General features: G+C 46.2%; 2 protein-coding genes across 5 annotated transcripts in view; both read right to left on the bottom strand.

Annotated features, from left to right (window-relative positions):
- The window catches only part of EPS15L1 (epidermal growth factor receptor pathway substrate 15-like 1), a 106,965-nt gene extending 102,912 nt beyond the window's left edge, over positions 1 to 4,053 (bottom strand). For 2 of the 4 annotated variants that reach the window (XR_001514692.1, XM_006768446.2), the window contains exon 1: positions 3,861 to 4,052. Coding sequence is in view for 3 of the 4 variants with exons in the window: in XM_006768446.2 (XP_006768509.2) it covers positions 3,861 to 4,043 (183 nt within the window). In the remaining variant the exon portion in view is untranslated. Of the gene's footprint in view, positions 1 to 3,860 lie in introns of all 4 variants that reach the window. The other 2 variants (XM_015567011.1, XM_015567012.1) reach the window with 1 other exon arrangement.
- The window catches only part of CALR3 (calreticulin 3), a 16,214-nt gene continuing 4,642 nt past the window's right edge, over positions 3,985 to 15,556 (bottom strand). Inside the window, exons 4-9 of the mRNA XM_006768445.2 lie at positions 14,453 to 14,547; positions 10,997 to 11,185; positions 6,590 to 6,697; positions 6,365 to 6,496; positions 5,574 to 5,666; positions 3,985 to 4,207 (exon numbers count right to left, since the gene is read on the bottom strand). Coding sequence (XP_006768508.1) covers positions 4,064 to 4,207; positions 5,574 to 5,666; positions 6,365 to 6,496; positions 6,590 to 6,697; positions 10,997 to 11,185; positions 14,453 to 14,547 — 761 coding nt within the window. The 3' untranslated portion in view covers positions 3,985 to 4,063. The remainder of the gene's footprint in view (positions 4,208 to 5,573; positions 5,667 to 6,364; positions 6,497 to 6,589; positions 6,698 to 10,996; positions 11,186 to 14,452; positions 14,548 to 15,556) is intronic.

Here is a 15,556-nt window from a genome sequence, read left to right as displayed (position 1 = left end):
TGTGTTTGCCTTCAGACTGAAGGGTCCCGGGTTCAATTCTGGTCAAGGGCACATCAGGCTCAATCCCTGACCCTGGACAGGGCGTGTGTGGGAGGCAACCAATCGATGTCTCTCTCTCTCACATCACTGTTTCTCTCTCTCTCCCTGTCTCTCCCTTCCACTCTCTCTAAAAATCAATGAAAAAATATCCTCAGGCAAGGATTAACAAAAAAATAACAATACAATGCTTTTAACCAAGATTTGCTGGTAATTAAATTAACAACTTATTTTACTGTTATTAATTCACTCTTTTTTAAGAATAGCTTAGCCCGTCTGGTGTGGTTCAGTGATTGAGCATCAGTCCATGCACCAAGAGATCACCAGATCAATTCCCGGTCAGGGCACATTTGCGGGTTGCAGGCTGGATCCCCAACCGGGGGCATGCAGGAGGCAGACGGTCGATTATTCTCTCTCATTATTGATGTTTCTAACCCTCTCTCCTCCCTCTCTTCCTCTCTCTGAAATCAAGAAAACTTTTTGTTAAAAATTATAGTTTACTGATTTTTAGAGAGAAAGGAAGGGAGGGAGGGAGAGAAACATTGAAACACCCATTCATCTGCTGTCTGCTGCATGCCCCCTACCTGGGAATATGCCCTTGACCAGGAAATGAACAAGCAACCTCCTGATGCACAGGATGATGCTCAACCTACTGAGCCATGCTATCCAGGGAATTCACTGTTATTTTATTTCTTGTCAATCCTCACCTAAGGATATTTTTTCCATTGATTTTTACAGAGTGAAAGTAGGAAGGGAGGGAGGAGAGAGAGAGAGACATCGATGTGAGAGAAGCACATGGACCCGTTGCTTCCTGCACCCACCCCAACCAGGGCAGGGATCAAGATTGAACCTGCAACCCAGCTACATGTCCTTGATCAGGAATCAAACCTGTGACCCTCTGGTGCTCAGGCAGATGCTCTAACCCTTGATAAATACTGGCCAGGGCAATTTATTGTTATTTTTAACAAAGTTTAGCAAAGAGGCCATATGTCAGAAAAAACACTGTAGTAATTTCACCAACACAAATAAATATTATACATCTACAACTATAGTTTACATATTTAAATAGACTATAGTTGTAGATATATATTTGTCACTACTCGTAAACAATGTTCAGGGAATGATTAGCACATGATCACACTGCATTGTGCTCCGAAATTGGTTCTTTCTCTTATGTGGTGGTGTGACTTTCTACAGCAGTTTTAACTCATGCCTGCCAATTTTCAGACAAGTGCTAAGCCACACCCCAACTGTGTGCATCTGTTTACTCTCGGTGACTGGTGAATGCATGCATTTACTACATCTATTCAATATAAATTTAAAATTATGGTAATACAGAAAAGTTTTCAGTAAAATTGAACTTCCCATACATACTTAATTACACCAACGTGTCTACATATGTAAAAATAAGTAAACTAATGTGTTAATTATTTAACATATGCATTCTGAAAACCTACTTATTATATGCTAAAGGCTCAGTGCACGAATTTCATGCACAGGTAGGGTCCCTAGAGGCCGCCAGCTGGGGCATTCCTTCGTTCTGTGCCGCCCCCTGCTGGTCAGTGTGCATCATAGTGAGCAATCAAACTCCTGGTCGGTCAAACTCCTGAAGGGACACTTTGCATATTAAGCTTTTATATATATCGGTAGGACTTTCAGTTTTAGCGGATACCGCCTGGCCCAAATTAGTACATTATATCAAGGTTTTACTGTAATTTCTAACACAAGTTTCTGCATGAGAAAACAGGTCTCTTCAAAACAAAAGATTGCTATGTGTGACTTTTTTTAAAAAGCAAAATGCCCAGCTGGTGTGGCTCAATTGTTTGAGCATCGTCCAATGCACCAAGAGGTCACCAGTTCGATTCTAGGTCAGGGCACATACCCAGGTTGTAGGCTTGATCCCCAGTAGGGGCTTGCAGGAGGCAGCCAATTAATGTTTCTCATAGATGTTTCTATCTCTCCTCCCTCTCCCTTCCTCTTTCTCTAAAACCAATAAAGACATATTTTTAAAAAGCAATTATTTGATTTGAAAGGAAAACATTAAACTGAGAAGTTATCACTATTTTCACTTGAGAAAATGAATTTCATTCCTGTCTTACAGAGAGCTCACCGTCACAGAAGTGGGCCACAGAGTAGGGAGGGGAAGCATCAGCTTCTTTATGGCATTTCAAATGTCTGTGTGCGAGGGAAGCCTGGTTCTTCAAAATAACCAAGATGCCGGTGGAGCACACAAAACCTTACCATGCTGAGGATGTTGTGTAGATTTCATATGGAAAATTTTCTCTTATCCTATCTAATAAAAGAGAAACATGGTAATTGGTGTACGACCGCTACCCTTCCCATTGGCTAATCAGGGCGATATGCAAATTAACTGTCAGCCAAGATGGCGGCCAGCAGCCAGGCAGCTTGAAACTAACATGAGGCTTGCTTGCTTCAGTGACGGAGGACTGCAATGTTCCCCGCCTGCCTTGCCGGCCTCTGAGCCTGCAGTTTGAAACATAGTTACAAATATAGAAGCTAAACAAAACCCCAGAAACCTGCTTTAGTCCACCGGGCTTCAGCCAGCAGGATCGCAACATTGTAAGCAAAGGCCAGAAACCTACTTTCAGCAGCAGAGGCCTAAGAGCTGGAGCCAAGCCTCAAAGCTAAAGCTGGCCCAGAATAAAAAAAGATAAGGAGCGGTTGGGAGCTCCCGTCACCCCCAGCCTGAAAACACCCCTCAGCCCCTCACCCAGACTGGCCAGGCACCCCAGTGGGGACCCCCACCCTGATCCAGGACACCCTTCAGGGCAAACCAGCTGGCCCCCACCCATGTACCAGGTCTCTACCTTATATAGTAAAAGGGTAATATGCCTCCCAGCACTGGGATCAGCGGAGCCACAAGGCCTCCCAGCACCGGGATCAGCGTGACAGGGGGCAGCACCCAAACCCCCTGATTGCCCTGTGGCTCTGTGTGTGACAGGGGACGGGGCCACAACCTCCCTATCTGCCTTGCTCTGTTCGTGACAGGGGAAGGCGCCCCAACCCCCTGATCAGCCCTGCTCTGTGGGTGATAGAGAGTGGCGCCCCAACCCCCTGATGGGCCCTGCTCTGTGCGTGACAGGGGGCAGTGCCCCAACCCCCGATTGGCCCTGCTCTGTGCGTGACAGGGGGTGGTGCCGCAACCTCCCCATCGACCCTGCCTTGAGTGTGACAGGGGACGGTGCCCCAACCCCCCATTGGGCCCTACCCTGAGCGTGACTGAGGGTAGCATCACAACCTCCTGATCGCCCTGCTCTGTGCATGACAAGGGGCGGCGCCCCAACTCCCCAATCAGCCCTGCTCTGAGCCCGACCAGGGGCTGCACCTAGGGATTGGGCCTGCCCTCTGCCACCCAGGAGCAGGCCTAAGCCAGCAGGTCCCCGACTGTGAGAGGGCACAGGCCGGGCTGAGGAACCCCCCCACCCCCCCCCCCAGCGCACAAATTTTTGTGCACCGGGCCTCTAGTGTTATTAATAATTTATAAACTAAAGAAATAAGGCATCATTTCCCCTTTTTCAAAATAGGTTTTACTAACTTTTATTTATGAAACATTTTGGGGACTTAAAAAAAAGAGCGTCAGGCCCTGGCTGGGTGGCTCAGCTGGTTGGAGCGTCTCCCCATACACCAAAAGGTTGCAGGTTCCATCCCCAGTCGGGGCACATACAGGAAGCAACAGATGTTTTTCTCTCTCTCCCTTCCTCTCTCTCTCTCTCCTTCTTTCTAAAAACAAATAAAAAACAACATGTCCTGAGGTAAGGATTTTAATAGAAGAAAATAGCATCAGGTTTTTTCACCAGACTCACCAGCCTCTGGTTCCCAGCCTCCGGTTCGTCCAGAGGAAACATCTTGTGCACAGGGGTGGGGGCTTGGGGAAACCACCAAGAAGCACAGGCGCATTTCTCACAGAAAATCGGACAAATTCCCACGTACGCAGACGTTTGAGCTTTTAAATGTAGATTCAAGTAGCAACAAGGTTTCCCAGTCATCTTTATCTGGGGTGGGGTGACTAAAGTTCGTCCCTCTTGTGAAATCTCCTGAAATTATTTTCTCTCCCATCAAACCTGCCCATCAGCAGGTCCTCCTCATCTTCCTCTCGGGCCTTCCTCACTTCCTCCTTGGCCTGGATGGCATCCATCTCCCTCTCTGGGTCCTGCAAAAACAGAGACCAGGTGGCCAGGGATTATGCTTCCTGGAGGCTGAGCAGATGCTCATGTGCGACCTGCCTTCTGGAAGCCTCCACTCCGGCTCAGGGCAGCTGGGAATGAGCCCCCACGGCTATCAGCTCCTAATCCCTGGGAGCTGTCAAGATGACCTGATATGGGGAAAAGGTCTTTGCAAATGGGATTAAGTTGTGTTGAGATTATCCTGATTTATCAGGTGGACCCTAAATTCCACCATGTGTCCTCATAAGAGAGAGGCAGAGAGATTTGAAACACACACACAGAAGAGGAGAATGCCACATCAAGACAGAGGCAGAGCCCGGCCAGTGTAGCTCAGCAGATGAATGTCCATCAGGAACCAAGTCACCAATTCAATTCCTGGTCAGGGCACATGATCAGATTGCAGTCTCAATGCCCCATGGGGAGCTTGCAGGAGGCAGTCGATCGATGATGTTTCTCTCTCATCAATGTTTCTCTCTCTCCCTCCCTCTCTCTAAAAAATCAATGAAAACATTAAAAAAAGACAGAGGCAGAAGTTAGAGTGATGTGGCCACAAACCAAGGGACACCAGAAGCCACCAGAAGCTGGAAAAAGCAAGAAAAGGATCTTCCCCTAGAACCTTGAGCAGGAGGGTGGTCCTGCTAATGGAGTTCTGGCCTCCAGAAGTGTAAGAGAATAAATTTGTGTTGTTTTAAGCCAGCCAGTTTGTGGTGATTTGTTACGACAGCCCCAGGCAATGAATTCATCCCTCTTTCTGTTCCCAGAGCAGTGGATCCCTGTCCTTCAACCAGCTGAATGGGTGATAAGAGGAGACCTTGGGACCTAAATGAGAAAATCCAGGGAATGTAAAATAAGGCGACACATTGATAACTGTTTGGCTGTGAGGGACACTGTAAACCCAGCCTGTTCACTCCTGGGCTGTTCACTGAAAGATACATACAGGAATGATTGTAACAGCTTTACCCACAAGGCTGCAAGCTGGAAGCCACCCAAAGCTGCCTTGACAGAGAATGGATACATATCTTTTGGGATATTCTCACAGGAAGATGGAGCTACTGCTGCACGTGATAATATGAGTGTGTCTGACAACACTGCCTAAATGAGTAAATATGACTCCGTTTATATGAATTTCAAAAGGAGGTCAAATTGATCTAGGTAGAATAGTGATAGAAGAGTGGCTCCTTTGGGGGCGGGTGCCGGCTGGGAGGGGATATGAGGAGGGTCCTGAAAGCATTCTGTGTGTTGATCTAGGTGGGGTGTTCATTAGCAAACACCCATCAAGCCCTTTCCTACATGTTAGACTCAAGTACAGAAATAAATAAAAAATGAAAGGAAAGTTCATTGCACTCATCGTACCTTGGTTTCACCCCAGGTGGCCTTGCCAAAATTCTCAGCATATGCTTCGTCGTCTGTGATCAGGAAGTTATCGAAGATGGTTCCAGATCTCACCTGCAGATGAAAATAGGGCCTGCCTTACTGATGTGAGAAATGTAACAACTTTCCACCAAGCAACAATTGCATTCTGCTCAGTACTGTGGCAGTAATTCGTTCTCAAAAGCAGCACATGCTTAAACCCATTTCTAGATGCCTGCTCCCTCTAGGGCACTGGTTGTCAACTTGGCTGCCTATTGGGATCACCAAGAACAGTTTTTAAACTCCTGATGCCTGGCCTCAACCTTAGGGAGGCTGCTTTAACTGGTCTGGGAGCTGTCTGGGCATTGAGACTTTGAAGAGCGCCCCAGTGCCTGGAGCACTCAGCAGTATCTAAGAACTGCAGTTCAAGAGCCTTTCTGTGCAACGTGTGGGCTGTGGACTGGCAGCATCAGCACCAGCTGGGAGCTTGGTGGGAGTGCAGAATCCCAAGCTCCACACCCGACATGCTGCATCCGAATCTACGACCTCGTCCTAAAGCTGATGGACCCACAGGTCAGCTATGAGCTGAGGAGTGACCCATTCCCAGGGGGCAGAGGCAGACAGGACATGCCCAGAGGGTGAGGAGGTCGTCTGTTTTGGCCAAGCTGTATGCCTCTGGTCCAGCTACAGGTGCCAGGCACACAGCAGGAGTTCAGGAAATACAAGCGATGTAAATTAAGGTATTTAGGCTGAAATTCAGTTATTAAACTAAAGCAAATTAAAAACCCAGTGACCTGCCAAAGCTCCAGCCCGATGGCCCCAATGTTCTCAAATTCTGAAAGGTCGTATTCCGTCAAATAGTGGGTGTTTTTCATCTTTTGATGGAGCCAGACGTCTTTATCTATTCCTTCTGGTTTCAGGCCATCCTGCAACAACAAACCGCATGTGGTGGTCCCCAGTGATGCAGCAGGGGAGGGGGCAGCCCGAGGGTGTCACAGGAAGAGGATGCCGCCACGTACCTGGTACGGAGGTTTCTGAAGCATTGGCGCCTGCCAGTCGCCGTCCAGTTCACTGTTCCAGTCGCCTGGCTTGCTGGCACTGGCATCCAGAAAATGCTTCTCCCAGTCCTTAAAATATGTGTAAGGAAAAAAAAAGATTCTCGATTTAAGAAAGGAAATTCTTAGCTACCAGGAAATGGCCAGGCCTGTGACCCAGGTCGCTATTTCCTCATCTCCTTCTCAATTTGGTGGTTGAAGGGCCGAGTGCTCGAGGTCCAGATCCCACAGAGGGCCTTGGGGCCATGCACTGCTGGGATGTTCTCTCCTACCTCCCCTCGGCCCGTGTGACTGCAGCACTTTACCCATGCTATTGAGAGGAACAGCAATGTGGAAAACTTGAAATAGTGTCTTATGGGGTGCAGCTACAGTGTTTTGGACAGGTTCAAGCCTTGGACTGAGTAGAGGGCACAGTCCTCTCGTTGCCACATGCAAGTCCCAGCTGGAGGGCAGAGCCTTCCCATCACAATTAGCCAACAGCTATAGCTGTTAGCTTGAACCTGTGGTCTGAACACGTGGCCCCACGTGCCTGAGTGATATAGTTCAGGTGCATGTAGTTGAATAGGGTTGAAACCAACGAGAATGCTGTAAACATCTTGATCACACCCCTACTTTGCCTCGTGGCATGTGCTATAAAATAAAGACGGCCTGTGGGCGCTGGCGCTGCCCATCAGAGGGGCAGCGTCCCGCCGAGACCCAGCTTTCATTCTCATGTCTGTCTTTTCTCAGCCTTTCACCACCCGCACTCAGGGTCACAGAACCAGGCATGGCACATAAGGCGCCCTGGGGATGAGTATGCCATGGCCAGGCTGGCTCCCCATAGTGTCTAAAGGTAAAATGATGGGCAAAAAGTGATGATGGGAGAGGGGACCACACATTCACTGATGGTTAGCTGAAATCTGTCTACATCACAGTCACACATGGACTATTCCAGAGAGAAGCTGGATAAGTAAGAAATGTCCCAAGATTTACCTGGATAGCAGGAGAAAAGTAATTATTATTGAGTCACCTTATAGACATAGAAACACTCACCTATATACACACAAAAATAATATATATATATATACATACATATATATATACACACACACATTTAAATACACAATCTATGCATAATATATGTAAGTATATATAAACAAGTTTATACAAACTTACATATACACATATATACACATCTATATACATATGTATATGGCTTAGTAGGCACTGAATAAATAGTTGTCGAATAAGTGAATGGATAAGAAAAAATTGCTTAGATTAATATTCAGATAAATATATATAAAAGCATAAAAGTTGTATACAATGGTATTTTCTCTTTTAGAACTGAGAAATTGTAAACATTTTTTTAAATATATTTTTTTATTGATTTCAGAAAGGAAGGGAGAGGGAGAGAGAGATAGAAACAACGGTGAGAGAGAATCATTGATTGGCTGCCTGCCACACGCCCCCTACTGGGGATGGAGCCTGAAACCTGGGCATGTGCCCTTGATCAGAATCAAACCCAGGACCCTTCAGTCCACAGGCCAATGCTCTATCCACTGAGCCAAACTAGCTAGGGCAACATTTTTAACTTAGCAGCTTTTTCATGATACTCTAACTTCTCAACAACTGAAACATGGTTTTTGTTGTTGTTGTTAATTATCACCTGAGGATATTTTTCCATTGATTTTAAGAGAGAGGGGAAGGGAGGGAGGGAAACAGAGAGAGAGAAACATTGATGTTAGAGCAACACATCAATTGGTTGCCCCCCATATGAGGTCCAACCAGGGCAGGGGTTCAAGCCTGCAACTGAGGTACATACCTTTGACTAGAATCGAACCTAGGCTCTATCCACTGAGCCAAACTAGCCAGGTCTCGCCTACTGCTTTTTAAAATATATATATATTTTTATTTATTTCAGAGAGGAAGGGAGAGGAAGAGAGAGATAGAAACATCAATGATGAGAGAGAATCATTGATCAACTACCCTCTGCATGTCCCACACTGGGGATCGAGCTTGCAACCCAGGCATGTGCCCTGACCAGGGATGGAACCGGGACCTACTGGTCCACAGGTCGAGGCTCAACCACGAGCCATGCCAGCCAGGCTCTCCTACTGCTTTTTGACCCAGACCACAAATGACAACCATGAGCCACTGTTGTGCTGGGATCCAGAAAATGATTACAATTCAATCTGAGTAGCAGGCTCCCTAGTAGGATTGTGGGTTTTCAGATTCTAATGCCATAATGAACTAATTTTTATAGGAGCTCACAGAGGTCTGAGCATAGGGATAAAACAGCCAATTCAGAGGGGAGCTTCTGAAAGACTGATTAGCCCTGTGGGGACCTGTCTCCACCCAAACTGCTGGGGAAGGGGGAATTGTAGGGTTGTTGTTTTTGCCATTCTGTGCCTTGTTTAAAGCAAGTGCTTTTTCTAGGTGAACACTCCATTGTTTGGTTTGTTTTTAAGGCAAGGGAGAAACTTTAAGGAGGGGGAAACTTTGCCTTTTTTTCCCCTTGAGATATGATGGAAAAACTTTTATGTTGGGGAATCTGCTCTAATCTGAAGGCATTCTCATTGATTGGACACCATTGATTCCAAATTCAAGGAACTTAATTTTCAATTATCTATGGGGAAAAAAGAATTGCCAAATAACTTAATAGTCTAAACAAGATGCCATTTTGATTTAATAATTATACTCAGTCTATTCTGAAGTATTTAGTTATTAAATAGCAATGCCACTAATAAGTTATATGTTGTCAGAAATTAATTATAGATATCAGCCCAGTACTCATAGTTATGGCAAAGATGACTGTCTTCAGATAAATGGCTCAGCTTCTGGTATAGTGTTTGATGTTCAAAACAAAATGTTACAACAATAGAGAAACATAGACTGTCCTAGCCAGTTTGGCTCAGTGGATAGAGCATCAGCCTGCAGACCTAAGGGTCCCGGGTTTGATTCCAGTCAAGGGCATGTACCTCAGTTGCAGGCTCCTCCCCAGCCCAGGCACTGGTCAGGGCACATGCAGGAGGCAACCAATCAATGTGTTTCTCTCACATCACTATTTCTCTCTGTCTTTCCCTCTCTTTTCCACTCTCTCTAAAAAATCAATGGAAAATACTCTGGGGTAAGGATTTAAAACAAAAACTAGAAACATAGACTGAAAAAAAAAAGTGACTGTAGTGGGTAATTCCAAAAAAGATTTACCTACATCCTAAATCTGGGAATGTGAGCTTAAATGGGGAGGAGGGGGTCTTTGCAGAGGTAATTAGGATAAGGATCTTGAAGCAAATCAACTGGATTATTCAGGTGGACCTTAAATCCAATGATACATGTCTTTTTAGGAGACAAAAAGAGACACAAGAAGAGGAAAAGGCCATGTGGAGATGAAGCCAGCCAGGGAGACGGGAGTGATGTGTGTACCAGCCAAGGGATGCCTAAAGGCAACAGGCACTGGGAGAAGGAAGGATCCTCCCGTAGAGCCTTGAGAGGGAGTGCGGTCCTGCCTGCCAACACTCTGATTTCTAACTCTGCTGTCAAGAACTGTAAGAGAACACACTTCTGTCCTTTGAGAAATGCTGGAAAGGGTCCCGGGTTCGATTTTTGTTAATCCTCACTTGAGGATATTTTCCGATTGATTTTTAGAGAGTGGAAGAGAGGGAGAGAGACAGAGAGAAACATCGATGTGAGAAAGTGACATTGATTGCTTGCCTCCCACACCAGCTCCGACCAGGAAATAGAAAAACCTTTAAGTTAGGGATTTGCTCTTTGGGTGCTTTGCTCAGCAACCCTAGGAAACATACAGTTATATGTTAACCGATCTTGGTCGTCAATCACAAGTATGAGGCCACAAAAATATTTCATGTTCAAATGCAGAATAACAAAAAAAAAAATTTAAGGTTGTGGATGCATTTAATTTTGGCTAAGAAAAACAAACCATACTTGGTTTTTATCTCAAATATTATAAAACTTTTTCACAATACCTTGAGGCATGCATATCTGTGGCTGGTTTCAGCACATGTGCACTAGAGCAATGACGGCGAACCTTTTGAGCTCGGCGTGTCAGCATTTTGAAAAACCCTAAGTTAACTCTGGTGCTGTGTCACATATATACATTTTTTGATATCTTCAACCATAGTAAAACAAAGACTTATATTTTTGATATTTTATATATTTAAATGCCATTTAACAAAGAAAAATCAACCGAAAAAATGAGTTCGCATGTCACCTCTGACATGCGTGTCATAGGTTCGCCATCACTGCACTAGAGAGAGCACTTTGATCATTATGTTGTTGTCATCATGATTACCCGCCATGCAGCAATCAGACAGGACCTAGTACTTACAAATTTTGCTTGCACACTTCCTAAAATTGTTTGGGAAAAATCCACACCTGGAGTTTGTCCTCGTCCTCCTGCTCCCAGTCCTTGGACTCCGCTGAAGACTTCTCCATCTTCTTCAGGGATGTTAAGTTCCAGTCATACTCAATGCTGCCGGATTCAATCACTTGGCCATCAATTTTCACTTCGTAAGTGAGATCTGGTCTTAAGATCAGAGTGTAGAGGTGTGTAAAGCCATCAACCTGCACATTTTAAGGGAGGAAAAGATGACAGGGAGATGTTTCAAGGCAGGTCTGAACATGCAGCTTAAGTTATCATCAGTCAAAGACTTGTTATAATCAGAAAGAAGAGGGGTTGTAGGATAGGGGACTGTAACAGGGCGTAACAGAAGCATCGCCTCTTTGTAGAACCCTGCTACGGGCAGCCTTCTCCTGAGTGGCTGATTCCCTTCTGGGCAAAGATATTGGCGCCCACTGTAATCCTACAGGCAGTTAGGATGGGGCAGTTGGTGTAAACCATGGGACGATGGCGTCATTCATGAAAAGTTATGTGTAAAACTACTTCCTGTTCTATATCCTGAAAGATTCCAAATGAAGTCTGCTCCATTTCTTTTCTTTTTTTATAATTTTGTTTTGAATCCTCACCCAAGGATAGGTTTATTGACTTTAGAGAAAGGGAGGAGGAGAGAGGGGAAAGCATTGATCAGCTACCTCCCATGCACGCCCTGACTGGGGATTGAACTGCAACCTAGGTGTGAGCCCTGACCAGGAAATCAAACCCACAACCCCTTGGTGTGTGGGACAACACTCCAACCAGGGCTCCGCTCTATTTTTAACACAGGGGAGAACTTTCTGATGCTCTGAGCTATCCAGCCATGGAAGCTCCGTGAGGGCAGGCCCAGTGTCTCTCTGGGTCACGATCAAAGCCCTGGGCCAGACACAGGAAAGTATTCAACAAATATGCAATTAAAGATGGGGGCGGGGGGGTGATGGGTGCCTGGGGAGGCTGAGGGTGCCCAGGATATGCCTGCCTGTCCATAGCGGAGGGGAATCCTACTGGGCTTCTCAAAGCACAACCCATAGCATCAGCATCACTGGGAACTGTCGGTTCCCACGTGGGTCCCAACGTGCTGTACTGGAACCTGGTGGACCCTTCGGTAATTCTCACAGGCCCTCCAGGGACACTGACCCTGCTCAGGTTCAGGAGCCACTGCCCCAGCTTAAAGGGTCTGTGTCAGGGGGATTCTCTCCCTACCAAGAGCCAAAGCTAAAGGCTTCTTTAGTTCCTGCCTGTTATGCCCTGCTGGACAGGCCACTGATGTCCACACAGTGGCAAATGGCTTGTCCAGTATCAACACTGCAGTCTGCTTGGTGTGACAGCTGAATACCAATGCTCTCCCCCTGCTCTCTACTGGCCTTCTTCTCAACTCCCGTTCCTAACTCCACTTTGGGCTCCCGGGCCCCACTGCTGGGGCTCCCCAGGATTTGGCTACAAGAGCAGAGCCTCGTGGGGATTATATTCACTCCCATACATATGCAAATAGCTCCAAAAGGCATCTGTAATCCCAACCATCTGCCTGAGCTTCAGACCTATTTCCAACAACTTATTGACACCTCTATCTGGATGTCTGCCAGGATTTCACCCCTAATCATTCAAACATGACTCCCTAGTCTGTCCTGGTCCCTCCTTGACCTTTGTTTCCCTTCCTAAGTAACAGTAATACTACTGAGAGTCATCGTCCACATCCTCAGTACCCACATTCCAAACATCACAAAGTCCTCTGGACCCCACTCCTGAATGATGTCAACACGCTCCTACGGTCTGCATTCCGCCAGAGCCTGCGCCTGACAATCACACCTGTTTTCCTGCCTGTTGATCACCCTGTCCCCCACCCACCCTCTCCAGAACATCTGAGCTATTTTTCTAACATGCACTTCAGAACGCTTGAGGTCTGACCACCGCCTGCAGGAAAGGTTCTCGCCTGTTCCTTTCCAGCATCACAGAATGAATCAGAACCCCATGAAAATAACATACTCCTCCCTGGGGAGACCAGAATGCTGACTAGCTGCTGGGAACCGGTGCTCCTTCAGCAGACGGGTGTTGTTTTTCTAACAGATTGCAGGAACAGCAGCACATGTCTCAGCACTCATCAGCCCTGGGGGCCTCTCAGGGCCTGTAGGCTTGTTGACCCCGGGTGGTCACGCTTTGGCCTCCCAGGCATGGTCTGGGCTGAACCTCACAGCCTCCAGTGTCTCTCCCACACACCTGATGTGCAACTGAACAATTTCTTGGGACTCAACCGTAAAGACCTGCCCTTTGGTCCAAACATTAGGTGGAGGGAGGAAGATTAAGATTGTGAGCTTCCCATCACGCTGTTGGAGGGGTGCATGGGGTGAGGGGTGAGCTCACAATCCAAGTGAACTACATCATCAGTAGGTGGGAGCCCAAGAGGGATGATGCTACCAATGGAGACTCGCTGGGGTTTTGTGAAGAGGTCTACTGCTCCCTGCTGGGGTTAGGACTGAGGGAGAGTTGTAGATGCTTCCACTCCATGCTGTCAATGATCATGAAATACACTAGGGCCTCCTGCCCAAATTCATGCAGATTCACACAGGCCCCTGATGTTGGAGCTCTGGGCCCTGGGATGTCGCAGGGGACAGGTTCCTGTTTCCTGGTGCTTATATGCAAATGAGAGGGGCATTGCAGAACATACTTCTCTTCTGCAGGCCCACATGCCAGGGACTTAACACAGGCCATGCTTTGGAGAAGCCCAAGGGGGGGCCACTGAGTCCTAAAGCAGCCCCTAAGACCTAAAGAGTCATTTTCACAGATCCCCTGGGTAAAAAGTAAGAGTGTATGCTTTCATTTTAGAAATATTTCTATTTTAAATGTTTTAGCATTTTGAAGATTCATTTCTCCAATTAATTTTCAGAAATAAAAGAGTGAAATCAGGAATATTTCATTCCTTAATAATGAAGGATATAGCTAAAATGTGACCACTCTGTTGTAACCCTGATGGGGCAATTTATAAATCAATGTCATAGCTCACAGTAAAAAGTGAATGTGCCCTCCTGATGGGAAAAAACTCCAGAAACCAAACCAAAGTAGTGGACAAGTGTCTCTAATGCACCTGCTCAACTAGAGAGCAGGACAGGGTATGTTTGCTATGACCCATCCCTGGCTCACTTAAATATTTTAAGATCAAAACTATTCTCTCTAAACTTATGTTATTATCTGACAAGAGTTAACACAATCACTGATTTAAATATAAAATCAGCCCGACCGCCATGGCTCAGTGGTTAAGTGTCAACCTATGAACCAGGAGGTCGAGGTTCAATTCCAGGTCAGGTCACATGCCTGGGTTGTGGGCTCCATCCACAGTGGAGGGTGTGCAGGAGGCAGACGATCAATGATTCTCTCTCATCATTGATGTTCCTATCTCTCTCTCTCTCTCTTCCTTCCTCTCTGAAATCAATAAAAATATATTTAACAAATACAAAATAATTTACCTTACACCTGATAGGTTTCTTGTTTGAATGATACTGATTCTTGAAATGTAAAATAACATGAACTTTCTTGATATCAAATCCACAAATATCAGGTCCTACAAAAAAAAATTAGCAGCTCTCAATTTCCTGGCATAATGCATTACCACAACAAACCCCCAACCATTCTCCTGAAATAATATCCAAGGCACAGGACGCTTACATGTCTAGGAATGATCAGATACCTACATGGAGATATTTAAGTGGATATCTCCCATTTATATCACCTGAGCAGCGATACCGTTCTCACTTCAGGTCATTTCTCTGTTCCCTGCAGACACTTTGGCCTCAAGTGTAAATCAGCATAAGAGTAAGGAAAGGGTTAACAATCTAAAAAGCCTCCCTGACACGCTGCCTGAGTCTGGGGTCCTTGCTCAGACGCTCTGACCAGTGTCCCTGCACCCAGGTGAGGGCTTTGGAGCCAGACTGATTGGCTCTGACCTCAGCTCTCATTCAGTTTTGAGACACAGTTGCAACTATGCAGCCTCCCTATGCCTTGAGTTAATCTTGACTCCACAAAGCTATTTTGCCAATTAAATGGACTGTTTTTTTAAAAATACATTTGTTGATTTGGGAGAGGAAGGGAGAGAGATAGAAACATTGATGAGAAACATCAATTGGCTGCCTCCTGCACACCCGCTACTGGGGATGGAGCCCGCAACCTGGGCATGTGTCCTGACTGGGAATCAAACCATGACCTCCAGGTTCATGTCAATGCTCAATCACTAAGCCACACCCCTTGGGCTATTTATTTATTTTTACTAGTATAGTCTCTGTGCCAAGTCAGCCTGAGATGTAAACTTAAGGTCTTCTCAGGTCTTTTCTGAGTCTTTCCCTGGGCATGTGTGGTCACTTTCTAATTTTCGCTGAATAAATGTCCTATTCTTTAATGTCTGGCTTCCTAAGAGGAAAGGGGAAATAATGGGGGGGACAGTCCTGGAAGTCACTTGGCTGGAGGCAGAGAGGATTACAATAGTGAGGCAGGTACAACCAAATGGCTGCCCCACTCTGTGACCAGAAGCACCGATCAGCGATCAGAGCTCAGAACCCAAATATTTGGAGGACAGA

Source organism: Myotis davidii, unplaced genomic scaffold, assembly GCF_000327345.1.
Source record: "Myotis davidii unplaced genomic scaffold, ASM32734v1 scaffold1203, whole genome shotgun sequence".
NCBI lineage: Eukaryota > Metazoa > Chordata > Mammalia > Chiroptera > Vespertilionidae > Myotis > Myotis davidii.
The sequence above is the reverse complement of the archived record's forward strand: the minus strand, read 5'-3'. Positions and strand labels throughout refer to the sequence as shown.